The sequence below is a fragment of the Anabrus simplex genome, chromosome 11 (genome assembly GCF_040414725.1).
Source record: "Anabrus simplex isolate iqAnaSimp1 chromosome 11, ASM4041472v1, whole genome shotgun sequence".
Lineage (NCBI taxonomy): Eukaryota > Metazoa > Arthropoda > Insecta > Orthoptera > Tettigoniidae > Anabrus > Anabrus simplex.
The window spans coordinates 40,195,738-40,214,880 of NC_090275.1; the positions used below are offsets into that span (position 1 = coordinate 40,195,738).

At 39.7% G+C, this 19,143-nt stretch overlaps 1 protein-coding gene across 1 annotated transcript in view; it reads right to left on the reverse strand.

The window, feature by feature from the left end:
* The window catches only part of LOC136883115 (hornerin), a 137,665-nt gene that overhangs the window by 38,071 nt on the left and 80,451 nt on the right, over positions 1 to 19,143 (reverse strand). Inside the window, exons 4-5 of the mRNA XM_068229598.1 lie at positions 3,564 to 3,689; positions 2,619 to 2,752 (exon numbers count right to left, since the gene is read on the reverse strand). Coding sequence (XP_068085699.1) covers positions 2,619 to 2,752; positions 3,564 to 3,689 — 260 coding nt within the window. The remainder of the gene's footprint in view (positions 1 to 2,618; positions 2,753 to 3,563; positions 3,690 to 19,143) is intronic.

The window sequence follows — 19,143 nt, forward strand, 5'->3', positions numbered from 1 at the left end:
GCTTCATCCATTGAGTTCATTCCTAACTTAGCCTCTGTCTTCTCATTTCCACCATTGTCCCCATCTGTTTCTCACTTCTTTCATGCCTGTTACTTCCAACTAATGAGTAAAGTATTCTGAGTCCACCTAGCTTTCACTACCAAATAGTGAAGCAGTTTGAAAATAGACTGGTATAAAAATAATTAATCCCAGAGCCGACTTCCTTCTTACAGAATACCGTTTGATTGTAACTCCAACCTTACTACATTAACTTTGCTGCACCTTGATTCACTCTCACTTACTATATGACCATTCTGGGAGAATTAACATCCTAAATATTTGAAATTGTCTATCTGTGCCAGTTTTGTATTCCCAAATGGACATTCATTTATCTTGGGTTTCTTTCCTATGGATGTCACTTTATTTTAAGGGTTGCTCATTTTTATACCATACTCGCTGCACATCTTTTCAAGTTCCAAAATATTAGACCGCTGGTTTTTAGCTCAGCCTGCCGTTAAGAGCAAGTCATCAGCATAGACCAAACTTCTTACTACACTTCCATGCAACAGAGTCCCTCCCTCCCATTTTATACCTTTCAGCGAATGATCCATGTTTGCTGTGAATAACGAAGTTGAAAGAGGATAGTTTTGTCTAACCTCTGCAACTACTTTGAATCAAGAAATTCTGCCATAAATGTTCTGGATCAGTGACGGAAAGTCAGCCCCCAGATTTCAATATTTAAGTCAATTCGGCACGCCATGCAGGGGCAGCTCTTGGCCCGTGCAACTTGTGCTCTCACGTGTCGCGGTACTGACTATGGTACTGAATGCAAAATCAGAAAGCCAGGCACGTCACGTTCATTGTGTCCAGTGGTTCAGTGAACCTCTAGAAACAATTCTTAATAAAATGATTTATCAAGGGCCTGTTCCATTAATTAGCTCTGTATCTTCACGCATGTAGTGATAACCTTGACATTAACACTCGGTTGCTCTCCAGAATCAGCAAAGAGATTCAATTTCTGGACTAAGAGCGTAGGGCTGTGGGATGGAAGGAGGGAGCACATGGCATTGGGGCTGTGAGAAGCAAGGAGAACATAGCCCAGGTCACGAGTTACATAGGACAGCCCTGAAATTAGATGAAGCACTGTCTGAAAGCGTGAAGTTAAAATTTGGTAGGTTTTGAAAGGATTTTAACTTCATGATTTTGCTTGTTTGATATAATTAACCACAATGAAACAGAATATTTTGGTAACTATGAATTTTAAAATATCAACAGGCGTACACAGCCTAAGTTTATGTAATTTATATAAACTTTTAATTACTAAGTTAATACGCGTTTTGTGAAAAGTAAACAGCAAAATATGTCAAGACATAAATAACAGTAGTCTGCTTAACACGTCCTTGAAGCATTTATTCCAATTTTAGCAGCATCTTCAACACTAGATGAAACTGGATCACCTGAATGTAATTATACACCATATTCTTCCTCTTTCATTTCTCATTGCTTTGGTAACATTTTTGAGTTGCAGATGTGTGTCTTCCAAGGAAAATTGCATTGCTAATCAAGGAATGTCACTACTTTACATCTAGAACACAAGAACTACAGGTCCTCATGGAGCTTATGTTTGATAGTAGGGAAATCAATAGAAGAAAAACAATGGTGATGATTGTCGACAGACAGAAAGCCAACCAACCTAAAGTGAGAGAGATGACTGGTTTGGAGGTTGTCCAGAAATTTGTCTACTTGGGATTCATGATTTATAACACAGGAGGGTGTTACGATGAAATCAAGAGAAGAACGACCACGAAGGTGAGTAGGGTATGGAAGGACTGTGGCGGCCTCGCCCGCTACGCTGAATAGGCACCTTGTGGGGTGGGAAGATTGGAAGGAGGAGATATGAAAGAGGGAAGGAAGTGGCTGTGGTGTTAAGTTAGGTACTCTCCCAGCATTTGCCTGGAGGAGATGTGGGATACCATGGAGAATAACCCCCCCCCCCCTCCTGTTCTACTCAGTTGACGTCCTGAGGCTAAGTGAACCAGTCCTCGTACCACTTTTCAAATTCTGTGGCATTATCCGAATTTCTTGGCCTGAACACTGAACTAATGCACCCGAGCTGGAAGAACAAGGCATCCAGACCTAGCTTCTCGAATGGATCAACCAGGCTTAGCTTCGGTAGTTCGGGCACATTGCCAGAAGAACAGGCACTCTGGAGAAGTTTGTGGTGGAGGAAAAGGTTAATGGCAGGAGACCACAGGGAAAATATCCAATAAGATGGATGCACCAGCAGCAGCCTCTGATGGAGAAAACTTTCCAGGAGGTTATCCTTATAGCGACATACCGCCAGACTTGGAGGAAGAAAATCAGGACATTAAAACCATCCTGTACGGAAAGCTCTTGTCGTCACGGAACCAAGGAGAGCATGAAGGTGCCCAAGAGCAACATGGTGCCGAACAGCTGAAACCATCTTGAGGAGGAAGGACATCCCTGTAGTCCAGATACAGAGGAAGTAGTCCTTACAGATCAAAAGAGCTGACCATAAGTGATACTTGGGGATAGCCACACTATAGGCACATACATTGCCAGGGAAAAAGAAGAAGAAGAAAAGACAGGGAGAAAACTAACCCAGGCAATATTCTTACCCATTATACATGTTATACGCAGCTCCATCTGCAGGGCCAGCCCGATACTGACTGCGATACTCCAGCTGCTGCTGAGCCTGAACATTCTTTCCTGGAACTGCTCGGCCAGCTTCATGCAGCTGCATCGGATGAGCCTGAAACAAACAACACGTTTGATTAACACCACTCATAGTTCAGCACCCTTTTGACTGAATTTCATTGTAAAGTCCATTCCTTTCATAATTTAACAGTTTCTTCTTTCTGGGCAAGGACACCAGTGACTTATGAATATCCCTTTGATTGAGAGAATATGTAGGAATCATGCAATGCGTGATAAATAACTACCTCTTCTTCCATCTTCCTTCATATAATAATAATAATAATAATAATAATAATAATAATAATAATAATAATAATAATAATAATACATTTTAAAACGACCACCAATCTTAACATAAAACTGTAGAGCTTACTGTGCTTTGAACATTGTTCATAAATGAGCTACTTTAATGAAAATTCTGGGTGGTTTAAGCTGCAAATTATTCACAAAGTCAGCTGAGTTTCAAATAAGTACCCCCTGTGGGTGGGGGGTGGTAGAATACATCAACGGCATCCCCTGTCTGTCGTGAGAGGCGACTAAGAGAAGACTTGAAAACGCGGGTTGGCGACCACGGGGCCCTTATCTGAGTCCTGGCATTGCTCCTATTACTATGCTAGGCTCGTCACTTTCGTCTATCCTATGAGACCTCTCTTGGTCAATTCTGGTTCTTTTCCAACACCGACGGTATTTAATTTTCGCGCCATTCGTGGCCCTCGTCTTTGTTTGGCCGATACCTCCATTTTTTGAAGTGTCAGATTCTTTCCATTCCGATTATTGTTAGTAGAGGGTGATTACCTAGTTGCACCTCCTCTTAAAGCAATAATCACCACCACCACCACCACCACTTCCAGAGAGTTAAGACTCACCTTGTAGACGTGATGTCCCATCTCATCCATTCCCATCTTGTCAGGGAGCCCAGAGTCTGGATTGTGTCCGGACGGTTGAACTCTGGTCAAGATGAGAGGATCCTCGTCACCACCGTTCACAGGCTCCTGGAAACAGGAGGTACTTTATTTAAGCACCAATCTCTGTAAACTTGTCCCTTACATATCAATCAATCAATCAATCAATCAATCAATCAATCAATCAATCAATCAATCAATCAATCAATCAATCAATCAATCAATCAATCAATCAATCAATCAATCAATCAATCAATCAATCAATCAATCAATCAATCAATCAATCAATCAATCAATCAATCAATCAATCAATCAATCAATCAATCAATCAATCAATCAATCAATCAATCAATCAATCAATCAATCAATCAATCAATCAATCAATCAATCAATCAATCAATCAATCAATCAATCAATCAATCAATCAATCAATCAATCAATCAATCAATCAATCAATCAATCAATCAATCAATCAATCAATCAATCAATCAATCAATCAATCAATCAGTGAAAGTGGCAATTTTATCGAACATCTTCCTTGATAAACTATTTAAATCCTCCTTTACCTATTTCTATAAACGGATATTTGCCCAAATTTGTCCTCTTAAATCCAACTGTATCTTCCTCTTATCACCTATCCTACTTTCAAAAACGCCATTCAGGATTATTCGTCTACTAATGTCGCTCCACGCCACTTCTCCGCCGACAGCTCCACTTATTCGAGCAGCTCGTCTCCTTACACCCAAGTTTTGCCAGCCCAAAAGTCTGCAACATTTTCGTAACACTACTCTTTTATCGGAATTCACCCAAAACAAATCGTTCCACTTCCCATTCTATCTCTTCCAGTTCTCGGATCACGTAATCCTGGCGGGAGTCCCACACAATGAAACCCTAATAAATGGGGAGGGGGCGAGGACTTACCAGTGCCCTTACTACAATCTTTAAATACCCTCATGACCATACAAAGAGATCTGTAACCTTTGTTTACAATCTCGTTGACGTGATTACCTCAATGAAGATCTTCCTTTATATTAACACCTAGTAGGTACTTACAGTGATCCCTAGGAGGTACTTTCACTCTATTATCACAGTATGAATCTACTTTCTACTTCTGCTTGCCTAGTTTGAGAAAAATATAAATTTTGCGGAATATGGTAAGATTAGTGCACTAGCATTTAAATAAATAAAATAAATAAAATAAATATAAATAAATAGATGAATAAAAAATAAATAAAGTCCGCCTCTGTGGTGTACTGGTTAGCGTGATTAGCTGCCACCCCCGGAGGCTCGGGTTCGATTCCCGGCTATACAACGAAATTTGAAAAGCGGTACGAGGGCTGGAACGGGGTCCACTCAGCCTCGGGAGGTCATCTCAGTAGACGGGGATTCTATTTCCTCCTCAGCCATCCTCGAAGTGGTTTTCCGTGGCTTCCCACTTCTCCTCCAGGCAAATGCCGGGATGGTACCTAACTTAAGATCATTGGCCGCTTCCTCCCCTCTTCCTTATCTATCCCTTATCCCTTCCAATCTTTCCATCTCCCATCCCCCCCACAAGGCCTCTATATAGAATAGCAGGTGAGGCCGCCTGGGCGATGTCCCCCCTCCCCCCACCCGTACCCAAAGTCTGACGCTCCAGGACACTGCCCTTCAGGCGGTACAGGTGAAATTCGTCACTGAGTCCAAGGGAAAAACCAACCCTGAAGGGTAAACGGATAAATATATAAAAAATAAAAAAATAAAAAATAAAAAATAAAAATTAAATATAAAATAATATATATATACACGTCTAGTCTGCTCACACACTACATTTAGAAGAATTAATATTAATGCATGGTTGACGACGTCGTCTTTAGCTCGTCAGTGCAGTACGGCTACCTGCAAGCTCTTCTTCCAGGTTTCTCTATTCCCCGTCCACGAGGTTGGGAAGACTTGGGAGTATGGAGACGAGCTCCTCGTCTAAGCGGTATGTTCCGAGCTGCTGTCAGTGGAGGAATTGTGTGGAATGACTTTAGCAGACGAATAAGCTTTAATGAGTAGAAAAGATAAAGTTGGAATTAAAGACGACAAATTGGGGCATACAATCGTTTAGATAGAGAGGAATTAGGGATTGGAATAATTTACCACGGGAGCTGTTCGATAAATTTCCAGTTATTCTGACATCATTTAAGAAAGGACTAAGTAAGCAATTGATAGGGAATCTCTATCACTTAGGCAACAGCCCTAAATGTGTATATGTGGTGATCGAGTATTTCTTCATTCCAAGTCTCTCTACGTCCAATAAAACTCCGTAAATCTAATGAAATTCAGAGCTTCCACATCTTCTGAGGTGAATTTTGTTATTTAATATGGACTTCAATTTATACTGAATATTTTGTCTAAGTCCAATAACATAGAGGTCTATGTTTTCCACCAGTTAAATATTGTGGGAATTGGAAGGCATTTTCTCACGCTCTGCGATGATGATGATGATGATGATGATGATGATGATGCTTGTTGTTTAAAGGGGCCTAAACATTAGGTCATCGGCCCTTAATGGTACGAAATGTGACAAAATATAAGTTAGTGACAATTTAACAGTCCAAAATCATCCACTGACTAGATTCAAAACGTGATGACGAAGAATGAATGGATGGATATAAAGTTAAAACAATCAGTGGATCCGTCCCGCAATGCCCCATCTTCCCAGAAGCTAGCGTTAAACAATAGTAGGACTGATCAGGCACTGCTTCTAAAGCACAATGCTGAATCGATGATGCTTGTAGTCTAAAAGGGTCCAAAATCCAGGTCATCGGCCCCTCATAATGGTACTTATCGCTAGGAAAGTAGAACCATTGTATTTGTCATGTTGCGGTACTAATCAAAAGTAGCGTAGACTCGCGGTATTTCACACATTATGGTAGTTCTCACAGGTAATGTAATGCGCATATGTAACACAGACCTATGGCGTTTCTCACATTGCGGCGCCATTTACAGGCAATGCAAACCTATGGCGTTTCTCACATAGGTGTACTAATCACAGGGACTCGTACTATCCCGTGGTGTTCCTTATATAGTGGGTTCTAATCATAGGCAATACAAACCTATGCTGTTTCTCACTTAGGTGTACTAATCACAGGTACTGTAAAACCAACCCTGATTCACACACTGTCGCTACTAATCACAAACCTATTGTGTACCTAACATAGTGGTACTACGCGCAAGTAAAGGCGACCTATGGTGTTCCCCGCGTGGTGGTACTAATTACAAGTAGTCTCATGGTTCTAATTCGATCATCCCTTGGTCGCCCCTTTTAGTCGCCTCTTTACGACAGGCAGGGGATACCGAGGGTGTATTCTTCGCCTGCGTCCACCACCCACAGGGGGATGTGTGTTTGGTCCGCGAGAGCTATTTTATTTCGCTCAAGTCCGCCGGCAAGCCGGTTAGGACACCCCTATCCGCCACTGGGACGCGCCACGTGGGAGTATCACGTCTCCCCCTGCTACGCCAGCGTAGTAGGTTCGTGGTGAAATGCCGTATGGCTTTTAGTGTCGGGAGTGTCCGAAGACATGTTCGGCTCGCCAGGTCCAGGTCTTTTGATTTGACTCCCGTAGGCGAACTGCGCGTCGTGATGAGGATGAAGTGATGACAACATATAAACCCAGCCACCATGCCAGCGAAATTAATCAATGATGGTTAAAATTCCTGACCCTGCCGGGAATCTGATCCCTGTGACCAAAGGCCAGCACGCTAACGATTTAGCTATGGAGCCGGGAAGGTTCGTGGTCTCGCTCTGTAATAGTTATTCAAAAAATCAAGTGATAAGTTGGGTTGAAATATCTTTCTCGGACATTGTAGTGGCTATTTCCCGTGGCTCATGACTTGCTTTCTCTTTCATTCAAGCTCTCTCTGTGGATCAGTGGTAAAGTGTTTGCCTTTGTGCCTCAATATCTCGGGTTAAAATCTGCCAGAGGTAGTCGGATTTTTGAAGGAAGGAAAAAAGTCCACTGGACACGCCATGCCGTACCATGTGTGCATGCAAAGTATCTCTGGTGATATATTTGGTGTTTACTTGACAATTTAATTTTAAAATCTCAGCAGTAGATCAAACAACAGAACTTCACTCTCTTGACCATCAGGTAGAGCAAAAGGCAACGTAGAAATTGACAAGCAGACAGTCTAGAAGGCGTCACATCACAATGCCTGCAAAGGATTATTATTATTATTATTATTATTATTATTATTATTATTATTATTATTATTATTATATTTCGTTTAGGGCCATTGGAAATTACATCAGGTAACTGGTAATCAATTCTGGAAGCCTTCTTTGCAGCCAAGTATCGTGCACTTGCTTTTGGACAGCCTGTCTTCTTTACCCCGCCCATCCCCTCTCCTGCTTGTATTCTTTATGGATGCCATCTCGCTTTAGCGCAACCCTGTTGGAGTCCTTTCTGACCTCCTGAAGCCACTTACATGGAACTCCCGGTCTATTGTCCAGTATTTTAAATATTTGCACAATCAAACCACTTTTCATCCATTCTAAAGAGATGTCTATGGAATTCCAGTCTTCGTTTTCTCATCGATTCCATCAGTCATTCTTTGTTCTTGGTACAGTTTTTCGCTTCCTCTTAACCCACACTGTCCATCTACGATCTTAGAATAATAATAATAATAATAATAATAATAATAATAATAATAATAATAATAATAATAATAATAATAATAATAATAATGGCTTTACGTACCACTAACTACTTTGACGGTTTTCGGAGTCGCCGAGGTGCCGGAATTTAGTCCCGCAGGAGATCTTTTACGTGCTAGTAAATCTACCGACACGAGGCTGACATAAGTGAGCACCTTCAAATACCATCGGACTGAGCCACGTTGGGGTCACAAGGCCAGCGCCTTAACCGTCTGAGCCACTCAGCCCGGCTACGATCTTAGGGTCCATTATCTTGCAAATTATCTTCCTCGGCTTTTCCAGTCATTCGGAGGCAGTTGTAGTAGTAGGTAATAGGAGGAAAGTTTACTTATTAAGCCTTTCATGTTAGTACAACAATTTTATCACGCAAGGCATTAAGAGGGTTAATTTTAAGTGAACCAATACAGACATCAGACACTTATAGGCAGGTCATCTGACAGACTTTGTATTCTCAACCACGAACTTCTTAGTGTCGAAGAATATTTGGAAGTACTCAACATTAAAAATGTTCAAAGTGCAAAGAGAAAATTTAGGTTAACAATATTTGATGGTAAATTTCCAGAGAAAGCCAAGAGGAAATCAGGCAGTAAATGGATGGAAGAAAGAAAATTACACTGATAAAGGACGAAGAAGTTTTGGGAATTCAAGAAAAATACCTGTTACATGTGGACATGACTTAATCGAATGAATAATAAAAAATTTAAATTCCAAAATACATCCACTGACCAGAATTCAAAAGATGACGAAAAATGAACACGAATTTAAAATAATCAGCGGATCCAACTCACAATATTGAAAGTTAAAATAATTTCAGAATCCATCCACTGAGTAGACAACGATGAACAATGATGATGAACTTAAACCAATTAGTGCATCCGACCCGCACTGCACCGTCTTCGCACAACATATCTTAAAAAAAAAGGTATAAACCGAACAAGGGACTGCTTCCAAACCGAAATCCGAAATCGATGATGCTTGTTGTCTAAAGGGGTACAAAATCCAGGTCAACGGCTCCTCATAATAGTACTAATCGCTGATAATGTAGAACCATGGTGTTTCTCATGTAGCGGTAATAATAATAATAATAATAATAATAATAATAATAATAATAATAATAATAATAATAATAATAGAAGCCTCCGTGGCTCAGGCAGCAACGCGCCTGCCTCTCACCGCTTGGTTCTGTGGTTCGAATCCCGGTCACTCCATGTGAGATTTCTGCTGGACAAAGCGGAGGCGGAACAGGATTTTTTCTCCGGTTACTCCGGGTTTTTCCTGTCATCTTTCATTCCAGCAACATTCTCCTTTACCATTTCATCTGCCATTCATTATTCATTGCCCCAGAGGAAGGCGACAGGCTTCGGTAGCCGGCACAATTACTGTCCTCACCGCTAGATGGGGGATTCATTCATTCCATTCCTGACACGGTCAAAATGACTGGAAACAGGCTGTGGATATTCATTTCAATAATAACTGTAATTAGACCTGAAAAATTATAACGGGCAATTAAGGAAAGGAGGATTATCCTAAAAGTTCTTGGTCCTAACCTCAAATAGCGCGTTTACAGACAGTGTTGCCAACTTATATTTTCAAGATTCGCTAAATACTACTAAAAATCCGCTAAAATTCCGCCAAGAAATCCGATCTCAAATAATGAGCAATAAAAATGAGCAAACCGGGCGAGTTGGCCGTGCAGTTAGAGGCGCGGCTGTAAGATTGCATCCGGGAGATAGTGTGTTCGAATCCCCGAAGATGGTTTTCCGTGGTTTACCATTTTCACACCAGGAAAATGCTGGGGCTGTACCTTAATTATGGCCATGGCCGCTTCCCTTCCAACTCTTAGGCTTTTCCTATCATATCGTCGCCGTAAGACCTATCTGTGTCGGTGCGACGTAAAGCCACTAGCAAAATAATAATAATAATAATAATAATAATAATAATAATAATAATAATAATAATAATAATAAATGTCTGCACTCGCCTGATCTGTGAGTTTTACTGGGATTAACCCCTTGCCTGCGAGCCGGCGAACTAAAGCTTGTAGGCGTTTTGGTGCCGGGTGCAAACTAGGTGAATTCCCTACCACAAGGGCCAGAACAGGCCAGTACATTAAACGGTCTTCCTTCATAGCATAAATATAAATGCTACTCTCTCACAGTTTCATTATCTGTCGTCATTCGTCAACTAAGAGATAAGTACCCGTTCCCCACGCATTACAAATGTATGATACCATGATCTCATAACATCAAATCCAAATAACATGTTTTCCTCATGCGATTGCTAGCTCCTGATAAGAAATATGGAATAGCTTGGAGACAGACTGGAGTACAAAATTTAGAAAAACCGTAAAATGGATAAACCACTAAATTCCACTATAATAAATCTAGAATTCCGCCAAAAAAATCCGCTGTCCGCTAAATGACATATTTCTCCGCCGGCAGTCTTCTAATTCCGCCAAATTTAGCGGAAAATCCGCTAAGTTGGCAACACTGTTTACAGCACACTCCTCTTTGGTTTACAGACTTTGGAGCAACTTAGAAATATACGTCCACACCGAAAAGATCTCGAGCATAATGCGGAAAAGGACAACATTTAAGGCTCAACTTTTTATATTGCCGGCTGAAAAGAATCTGTAAACGTTTGTTATCCTGTTTCAGAAGTCTGAAAACGATTCCTCCTTGGTTGGTGGAGATCGATAAGGATCTTTTAAAGTATGAAATCTCAGAAACAGACATTCAACTCCGGGCACCACTCAAAAACAAACTTAGACAGTTTCAGCGAGAGTAAGTCCCAACTCGACTGAAACATGTCCATTCTGAGGCATGGAAGAAAGCACACTCCGATGGGATGAAAACCTGGTGGGCCTGCAATAAGACAAACAGTTGATATCTCGTCATCCTTAGTGCTGCTAACGATGAATAATAATAATAATAATAATAATAATAATAATAATAATAATAATAATAATAATAATAATAATAATAATAATGCTTCAACTACCATATGCAAGCATTTTAATTTGACGCCGTCTGGTTGCCTGCTCGTCAATTTCGACGTTCCGTTTTACTCCAGGCCTACTAGATAGCAGAGTAAGGCGAATCTCTTGCGCGTGTACGCCTGATTTAATGAATTTTGTCGGATAAACACAAAATGTGTTACCAGAGACCTTTTAGATGTCGACATCGTACGACATGGAGTATAGAATGGGCTTTTTTCCACATTTCAAAAATAAGACCACCTCTGCCGGGGTCGAACCCGCTATTTTGGGATGCGGAGGCCGACACTTTACCACTGATTCACAGAGCGAGCTCTGGTGGCAGATATAAGTAACAAGAGCCATCACCAGATACAACAAACCAAGCAAACCAGTACGGACGAACTCCTAGTCTTTGAAAACTCTATGACAGTTGTTGTAGACACTTACAAGCTAAGCAGAGAACATGCTACAGCACAGACTTACCAGCAGGCGAGGGTATCGGCAAGTGAATGCGGACTTAGGGCGCTTTGCCAGCAGTTCAGGCTTTGTTCTTCGTTCTCTTTAGTATTCATGCTTGCTAGGCGAAGGGCATTAACCATTCCTCCCTCGAGCGCCGCCCCCATGCCATGCGTACACACGCGTGCGTGCATGAAGGTGCGTGCCAAAACAACAAGAGGTGCGCCAATTACTAAACTTGCCTTCTTAAACACTCGGGCAGTTCAGAACGCCTTCTGTGACATCACCACATCTATGAGTGATATGGAGTCGCGAACCTTTGGGTCAAGACCCCGTACAGATGTCAGACCTGCTGTCAGTAGAGATGAGCTTAAATTATATTTCAGAATATCTGTTACTGGCGTATCTGCGACACAAAAATATCTGTGACTTTTATCTGTGATTCAGTCACAGGAAGCACGAACATATGATTATCGTCACGGTCACTCTTTGGTCGTCGGCGGCCAGTTTGGAAATACTTCTAGTTGATATGATAATGTCGGGTAGTATTTGTCGGAAGATTCGGGACATGAGAAGTGGGAAAAATAATATTCACACGCATAATTTGAAGTTTTAATAATAATAGGGAAAACGTTAATATGATGCGCAATAAATTAAGCGGGATATGATTACCCGTGTTGTGTCTCCGGGATACCAATTATTTACAGTACTTAATGTAGGTTTAAAAATAAAATGACTAAAATAATAAATTTAAGAACCTAATACAAATATTCCGCCCATATACAGGGTTAGTCAGCAAAGTTGTCCACCTCAAATGACTCGTGAACAGTTAAAGATAAAGACATTTTATTTTCACTTTCAGTAATGGTATCAAAGGACTAACAATCGGACTTTAAGTACATTAGAACCCTGTTTATCCGAAATAAAGGGGGCAGAGCCACTTCGGTTGACGCGTTTTTTCGGATAGCACATGGTATATATTTCCGGAAGATAAATGTCGAAATTAAAATGCAGTTACTCTGTTAAGCAAAGGTGTATACTGTATATTAACATTAAAATGTTTACATGTCACTCATTGTTTAAAGTCAGTGATTTTCTTCTGAATTTTCTTGGTGCAGCGCTGTCATACAGCTATGTTGCACCACCGTTTAATCAACAATACATCAGCTAGTGTAGATACATCGCTTTGTTCAGCAAAGCGTAAAGCAATCTGAAATAATGAATTTATTTTGCAATGGGGTAAGGAAAGTATTGGAACTACAGTATAAAAGCGCAAGGCCAGTGGAACGACCTTGGGTGAAAGAAAAATATGAATGTAAAAGGGTCGCAAGACTTCCCTGGTTTCCTAACAGAAGTTGCAGTATAGTCCAAGAAGTGAACAAGATGAAACTCCCGCAACTGAAACAAGGTTAACCACAGTCTACATAATCTTTATGAATAATAATAATAATAATAATAATAATAATAATAATAATAATAATAATAATAAGGAATAAGGAAGTAGCAGAACAAACAGGTTTACAAATTTCCTTTCAAGAGACAGAAGTAATGTCGAATATCAAAGATGATACGGCTCGACTAAATACCAAATATGGAAGGATAAACCGTGTTAGTAAATTTAAATACCTTGGGGAATGGATTCAGCAAAATGGACTTGACAAAGAGGCCATAGCAGCAAGAATCAAGAAAATGGAAGTCACTTTCCAAACCACCCGCAACATATACAACAAAAAGTGCTTTTCCCTGAACACAAAAAATCGTCACTACAACACTGTCATCAAACCAGTATCGCTGTATGCATCTGAATGCCTTATCCTGTCCGAAACATGTTTGCTTGTGGATTTAGAGAGGAAAGAAAGAAAGATCCTACACACCATACTTGGCCGAAACTACAAAAATGGCATCTACATTAGAAAATCCAGGCAAGAAGTATACTGTAAGATAGAGAAGATCACGGACACAATGCCTAAAGGCAGAGTTCGCTTATACGGTCATATACGACGGATGATCGACTCTCGATGGACTGAACGTATCTTCAGTACATTTGACTCAAAACAAAAAAACGGCAATGCCGTTATACGTTAATGCCAAGAAAGATCTTAAAGAACTGGGCCTACAAGCAGAAGATGCACAAGACCGAAATCTTTTCAGAGCAGCCATCAAGACTTTTGGGACTTTCCGGGACGAAAAACGGATTGGTGCTAAATGAACAGAATAACGTCATGCTAAACTCAGTGAGCTAATGAAGACGATGTGGATCAAGCGAAAAATGAACAAATGCCAGAATGTAAAGTGAGGCTTATCGTGGTCTCTAGTTTAATAATTTTTTTTTTAAATTATCGTTCCGGCCATCTAAGGACCACGTTTTACAGTCTTTACGTTATTTTTCACCAGTCCTGACTTCACATTCTGCCAGTACTTCTTCATCCTTGCACTGACTTCTTTCTTCTGTTCTTCTGTGTAGGTTCTCTTCTTTTTCTTCTTCACAAGTTCTTCCCCAGTCTCCTGGAAACCCTTGAACTCCTTCACTTTTTGTCTAAATTTGTTTCTGTCCAGTACGTCCTCTTTTTCTACTCCTATCCTGGCCAGGTCGGTCCTTACTTCCCGAAACCATTTTGGTTTCGTCTTCCTTAGGTTGAAGAAGCTGAAAATCCTTTTTGTCAGTTGGTTGGTGTCCATTCTCTGTAGATGTCCATAAAATTGAACCCTTCGCTTTTTCATCAATACGACGACTTCCTCTGTCTTCTGGTGTAGTTCTTTGTTGGGTCTAAGTCTCCTCTCCCCACCTTTCATTTTCGGGCCCAAGATCCTCCGGAGCATTTTCCTCTCTTTCTTTCTGATGTTCTCTAGATCTCCCTTTCCAATCATGTCCAATGTTTCTGCTGCGTATAAGCATTCAGGTCTGATGACTGTGTCCAGATGTCTTAATTTGGCTCCATACGACAAAGCTTTCTTGTTGTAGGTGTCTCTAGTGAGCTGATATGCTGTTTCCATTTTTCTCGCTCGTTCTATCAGAGCTAACTTCTCTGATCCATTCTCTTGAACTATTTCTCCAAGATACTTGAAGCTCTTTACTCTTTTGACTTTCCCCTCTTTCAACTTTAACATTTGGGGAGCCTCTTTGATGTTGGTCATAAATTCAGTCTTACTGTATGATATTTGCAGTCCAGTCATTTCTGCTATGCTATGGAGTTGTTCCACTCTTTTCTTTACTATTTCTATGTCACTGGCAAAGACTGCGATATCATCAACATATGCCAGGCAGTCTATCCGTATAGCACCTGCCCCTCTTCCAATACGGAATGCTTCTTTGTCTGGGATTCCTTCTTTCTACTTCCTTATCACCTTTTCCAAGACATAGTTAAAGAGAATTGGTGAGAGTCCACCCCCTTGTCTCACACCAGTCTTGACTTCAAAGGACTCCGATATTTCACCCATGAACTTGACCTTTGACTTGGTGTTGGAAAGTGTCTGTTTGATGATATTCCTTGTTTTACTGTCCACACCAAATTCTTCCAGTATTCCGAATAACGTCTCTCTATCTACCGAATCGTAGGCCTTCTTAAAATCCACGAAGACTACAACATATTTGCTTCGTCCCAGCATCTTGTACTTTATGATGTTCTTGAGATTAATAATAATAATAATAATAATAATAATAATAATAATAATAGTAATAATTCCTGTTTGTTCAAGAAAAAATATATCATGAAACGAACTAGATGGTAAGAAACTGTTTTGTTTTATGCTACACGTGAATCAAACCCGAAACTACTGTATAATATGAACGTTTAACTTTTATGTAGAACAAAAATATCTTCAAAATCCCCCACAAGTTCGAAAGTACAAATCCTTTGTGACACTGGGATTTCATGCTATAATATCCTTAACAAATTTCAACTAAAACGGTTTAATAGTTTTCGAGCCTATCCGAAAAAAAATCTCAAATAGGTCTACCATTGGTCACCGTAACTTTGTGACTAGGTCAATAGAAAAGTTGAAAATTGTGCTAAGTTTGTAAAATATATAAATATTTTCGGTCTAAACGGGTCAAAAACTATCGTAAATGCATCCAGGAAGATAGAGGGAAGTATGAGGGATCGAGATAGGTGCAAGAAGTCTGCATCAGAATGTGTCAGAGTACAAGCAGCTCTAGAAAGTGGAGACGCAGTACTTCTGCCGAATTATTCAATAATATATACAGTCATTATAATTTAAAAATCATATTCAATAAACGTTGTTACATTTTGTCAGAAAGACGTATTTTACGTACGTCATACAACTTGCGGCCATGATTCCGACACGGTTCGTCCGTTTTTCTTCTTCTTGGTTTCAGTGTGTAGGATACAGAAGGCCGTGAAACGCTAGGAGATGAATCAGAATGCTTCTTCCATGGAGTACGTAACACGGTATGTATGTTTGCCTCTATCTAAAGATAGCCCCAGGCAATACCTCTCCACTTTCTCAAACATCACCTACCACTCTCACTTTTCAACGCAGCGACTAAAAAGTGAACAAGTGAATTAAGTCTGCTACAAATTAAAAACACATCGCAGAACATTAAGGTTACGTTTGTCATAGAAAAATATTACGTTTTTTTTGGTAAATCATTAGTGTGTGTGTGGATACATAATCATTATTCCACTTTAACATAGCCTGATCGCAACTTGGCAGGTTCGATCCTGGCTCAGTCCGGTGGCATTTGAAGGTGCTCACATATATCAGCCTCGTGTCAGTAGATTTACTGGCGCGTACGGACTAAATTTCGGCACTTCAGTGCCTCCGAAAACAGTAAAACGTTAGTGGTATGTAAAACCATTATTATTATTATTATTATTATTATTATTCTATTGTTCCCGGAAACCAGAAATGAAAGTGGGCGACTCCCATTTTTAGTACTGCCGAAGCCTGTCGCACTCCCCTGGGGCAATGATCAATGACTGACAGATGAAATGAAATGATAGTGGAGAGTGTTGCTGGAATGAAATGTGACAGGGAATACCGGAGTACCCGGAGAAAAACCTGTCCCGCCTCCGCTTTGTTTGAATTATAATCATTATAAAATATCAAAGCCATTTCTTATTAACAGTGCTGATGTAGTTGTTTTATTTTTATTAATTATATACAGTCGTATCAGCACACACTTTGTTAAAACATAACCGGTTTTCGGACACTAAGGTCCGTCATCAGTAGAGCCCGGATTTCCATGCACTATCAAATGATGGAACATCAAAATCAAATCAAAATCTCTTTATTTGCAAATGAGGTGTCTACCTCGGTGGCAAATGGGAAATGCACAATAAAGTGGAAAATATGCACTATCAAAATTCAGTTCATCATTTTTATATTTTCAGTTCTTTCTGAAACATTGTAGAACAACTAACTTCTCCACATTGTCTTCATTTAAGTTAATTCGTTTATCTGAACACAGAAAATGATCGTTCTACGTCACAAGAAGTGACAGGTTCATACATAAATGAAGACATTTAGGACGAAGTATACTTTTGTATGTTTATTAACATACGATTGCCTCGTGTACATCTCACAACAGTGTCGATATCTTTTTGCAGTTGCTCGCTATCTTGTAAATTATTCATCTATATATATAAAGCAAGATGTACTGACTGACTGACTGACTGACAATCAACGCACAGCAAAACCTACTGGAGATAATTGTATGAACATTTGAAGACATATTCCTACCGTAGTGTAGGTGCGCACTAAGAAAGGATTTTTAAAAATTCCTATTTTAAAGGGGTGGAAAGGGGAGAAATATGATTACACATTTTTGTTGAATATCTCCGTTTTTGTGGGGAAAAATATTGTATTTATATTCATTCAAATATTTCTTTTATTATAGCATAAATAATGTTTAAAATAAAGTTTTAGAATTCCGATTTTAAAGGGGTGAAAAGGGGTGAAATGTGGTTTTACATTTGTATTCAATATCTCCGTTTTTGTGAAAAATATTGTACATATATATTCGTTCAATCTTCGAAATCGTCTCAATAGTACAACAAAAATCTTGCATTTTTTGAAAAGTAAACGGAAATATATTTCTTTTCAAGATTTTTCAGTTGAGATGAATCTTTGGTTTTTCCCAATCAAAAATGGCCGCGGCACTTTCCAACATATAAGTGTAGGCGCTAATTCACCCCACTTCCCTGTATTTCAAGACGGCAATCTACCAAGTCCTTAATGAAAATAAAATATGTATAGGCCTACATATACGAATGTTTGTCAGTGAATTAACGAGTAGCTATCCTACGCACCGCTGATAGCGCAACAGTTAAGTCAACGGGTTGCAGACTGCAATAATGCAGGTTCGAATATGCCTCTTGACGGCTTTTTTTTTAACACAGGGATATTGTTTTATCAAGTAGAATTATTACAGTTTTTTTTGCTAGTTGTTTTACGTCGCACCGACACAGATAGGTCTTACGGCGACGATGGGACAGGAAAGGGCTGGGAGTGGGAAGGAAGCGGCCGTGGCCTTAATTAAGGTACAGCCCCAGCATTTTCCTGGTGTGAAAATGGGAAACCACGGAAAACCATTTTCAGGGCTGCCGACAGTGGGGTTCGAACTACAGTTTTGTTAGTAAGTTATGCATCCGCTTACAGTTTAAAGGAATTATTTCATCCATACAACTGGTAAAACAGGCTAGGAAGCAGCGGCAGCTACATACCAGCAAAATAATCGCGAAAATCACAGGACAATTCAAACGCGACATGAGCAACATCACCCTGGAGTCCGAAAAGAAAGACGATTGCGTCCATGGAAAATTAAGTTTCGTTCCGGGATGTCTTACGATGCTGAAATGAATTACGAAGATAACATTATAATTTAGTTCGATAGCAAATATTTGTATTTTAACTCTGTATTTTGATTTCATAATTCAGAGTTAATTTTTAAGATTAAGACGATTTAAATAAGCTCACTCATATCTTTAATACTTCATTATTATTTCATTCCATTCATAAAGAAGGCAAAGAAATTGTTACAAAGGAAGTATGTAAAATATTAATATATTTGCATTTCGAGATTATAGGGAATTTTAAATTTCATTTAATAGCAAACTCAGAATGCACGCGAAACTTTTCAATTCCGGCCTAAGCCGGGACGGGAAAACACATTTACGTCTTACATTTCTTATGGAAGTTGATGAACGCATGGGATTGGTTCGGTAGCCTTCAAAAGAAAATGAAAATAAATAAATAATGGAACGTAACTCAACTATGACGCAAGCAAAGCCGCGGGCAAAGTGCTAGTTACTCTATTTAATACAACATCATCTGTAAAAAACCTTCTCTCTGATTCCTGTTCTTCATTACTCATATTATTTTTATATTTAAGAAAACAAAGGTCCAATAATACTGCCCTTCTTAATGATTACAGGATCAGATAATGCTTCACCTACTCTAATTCTCCG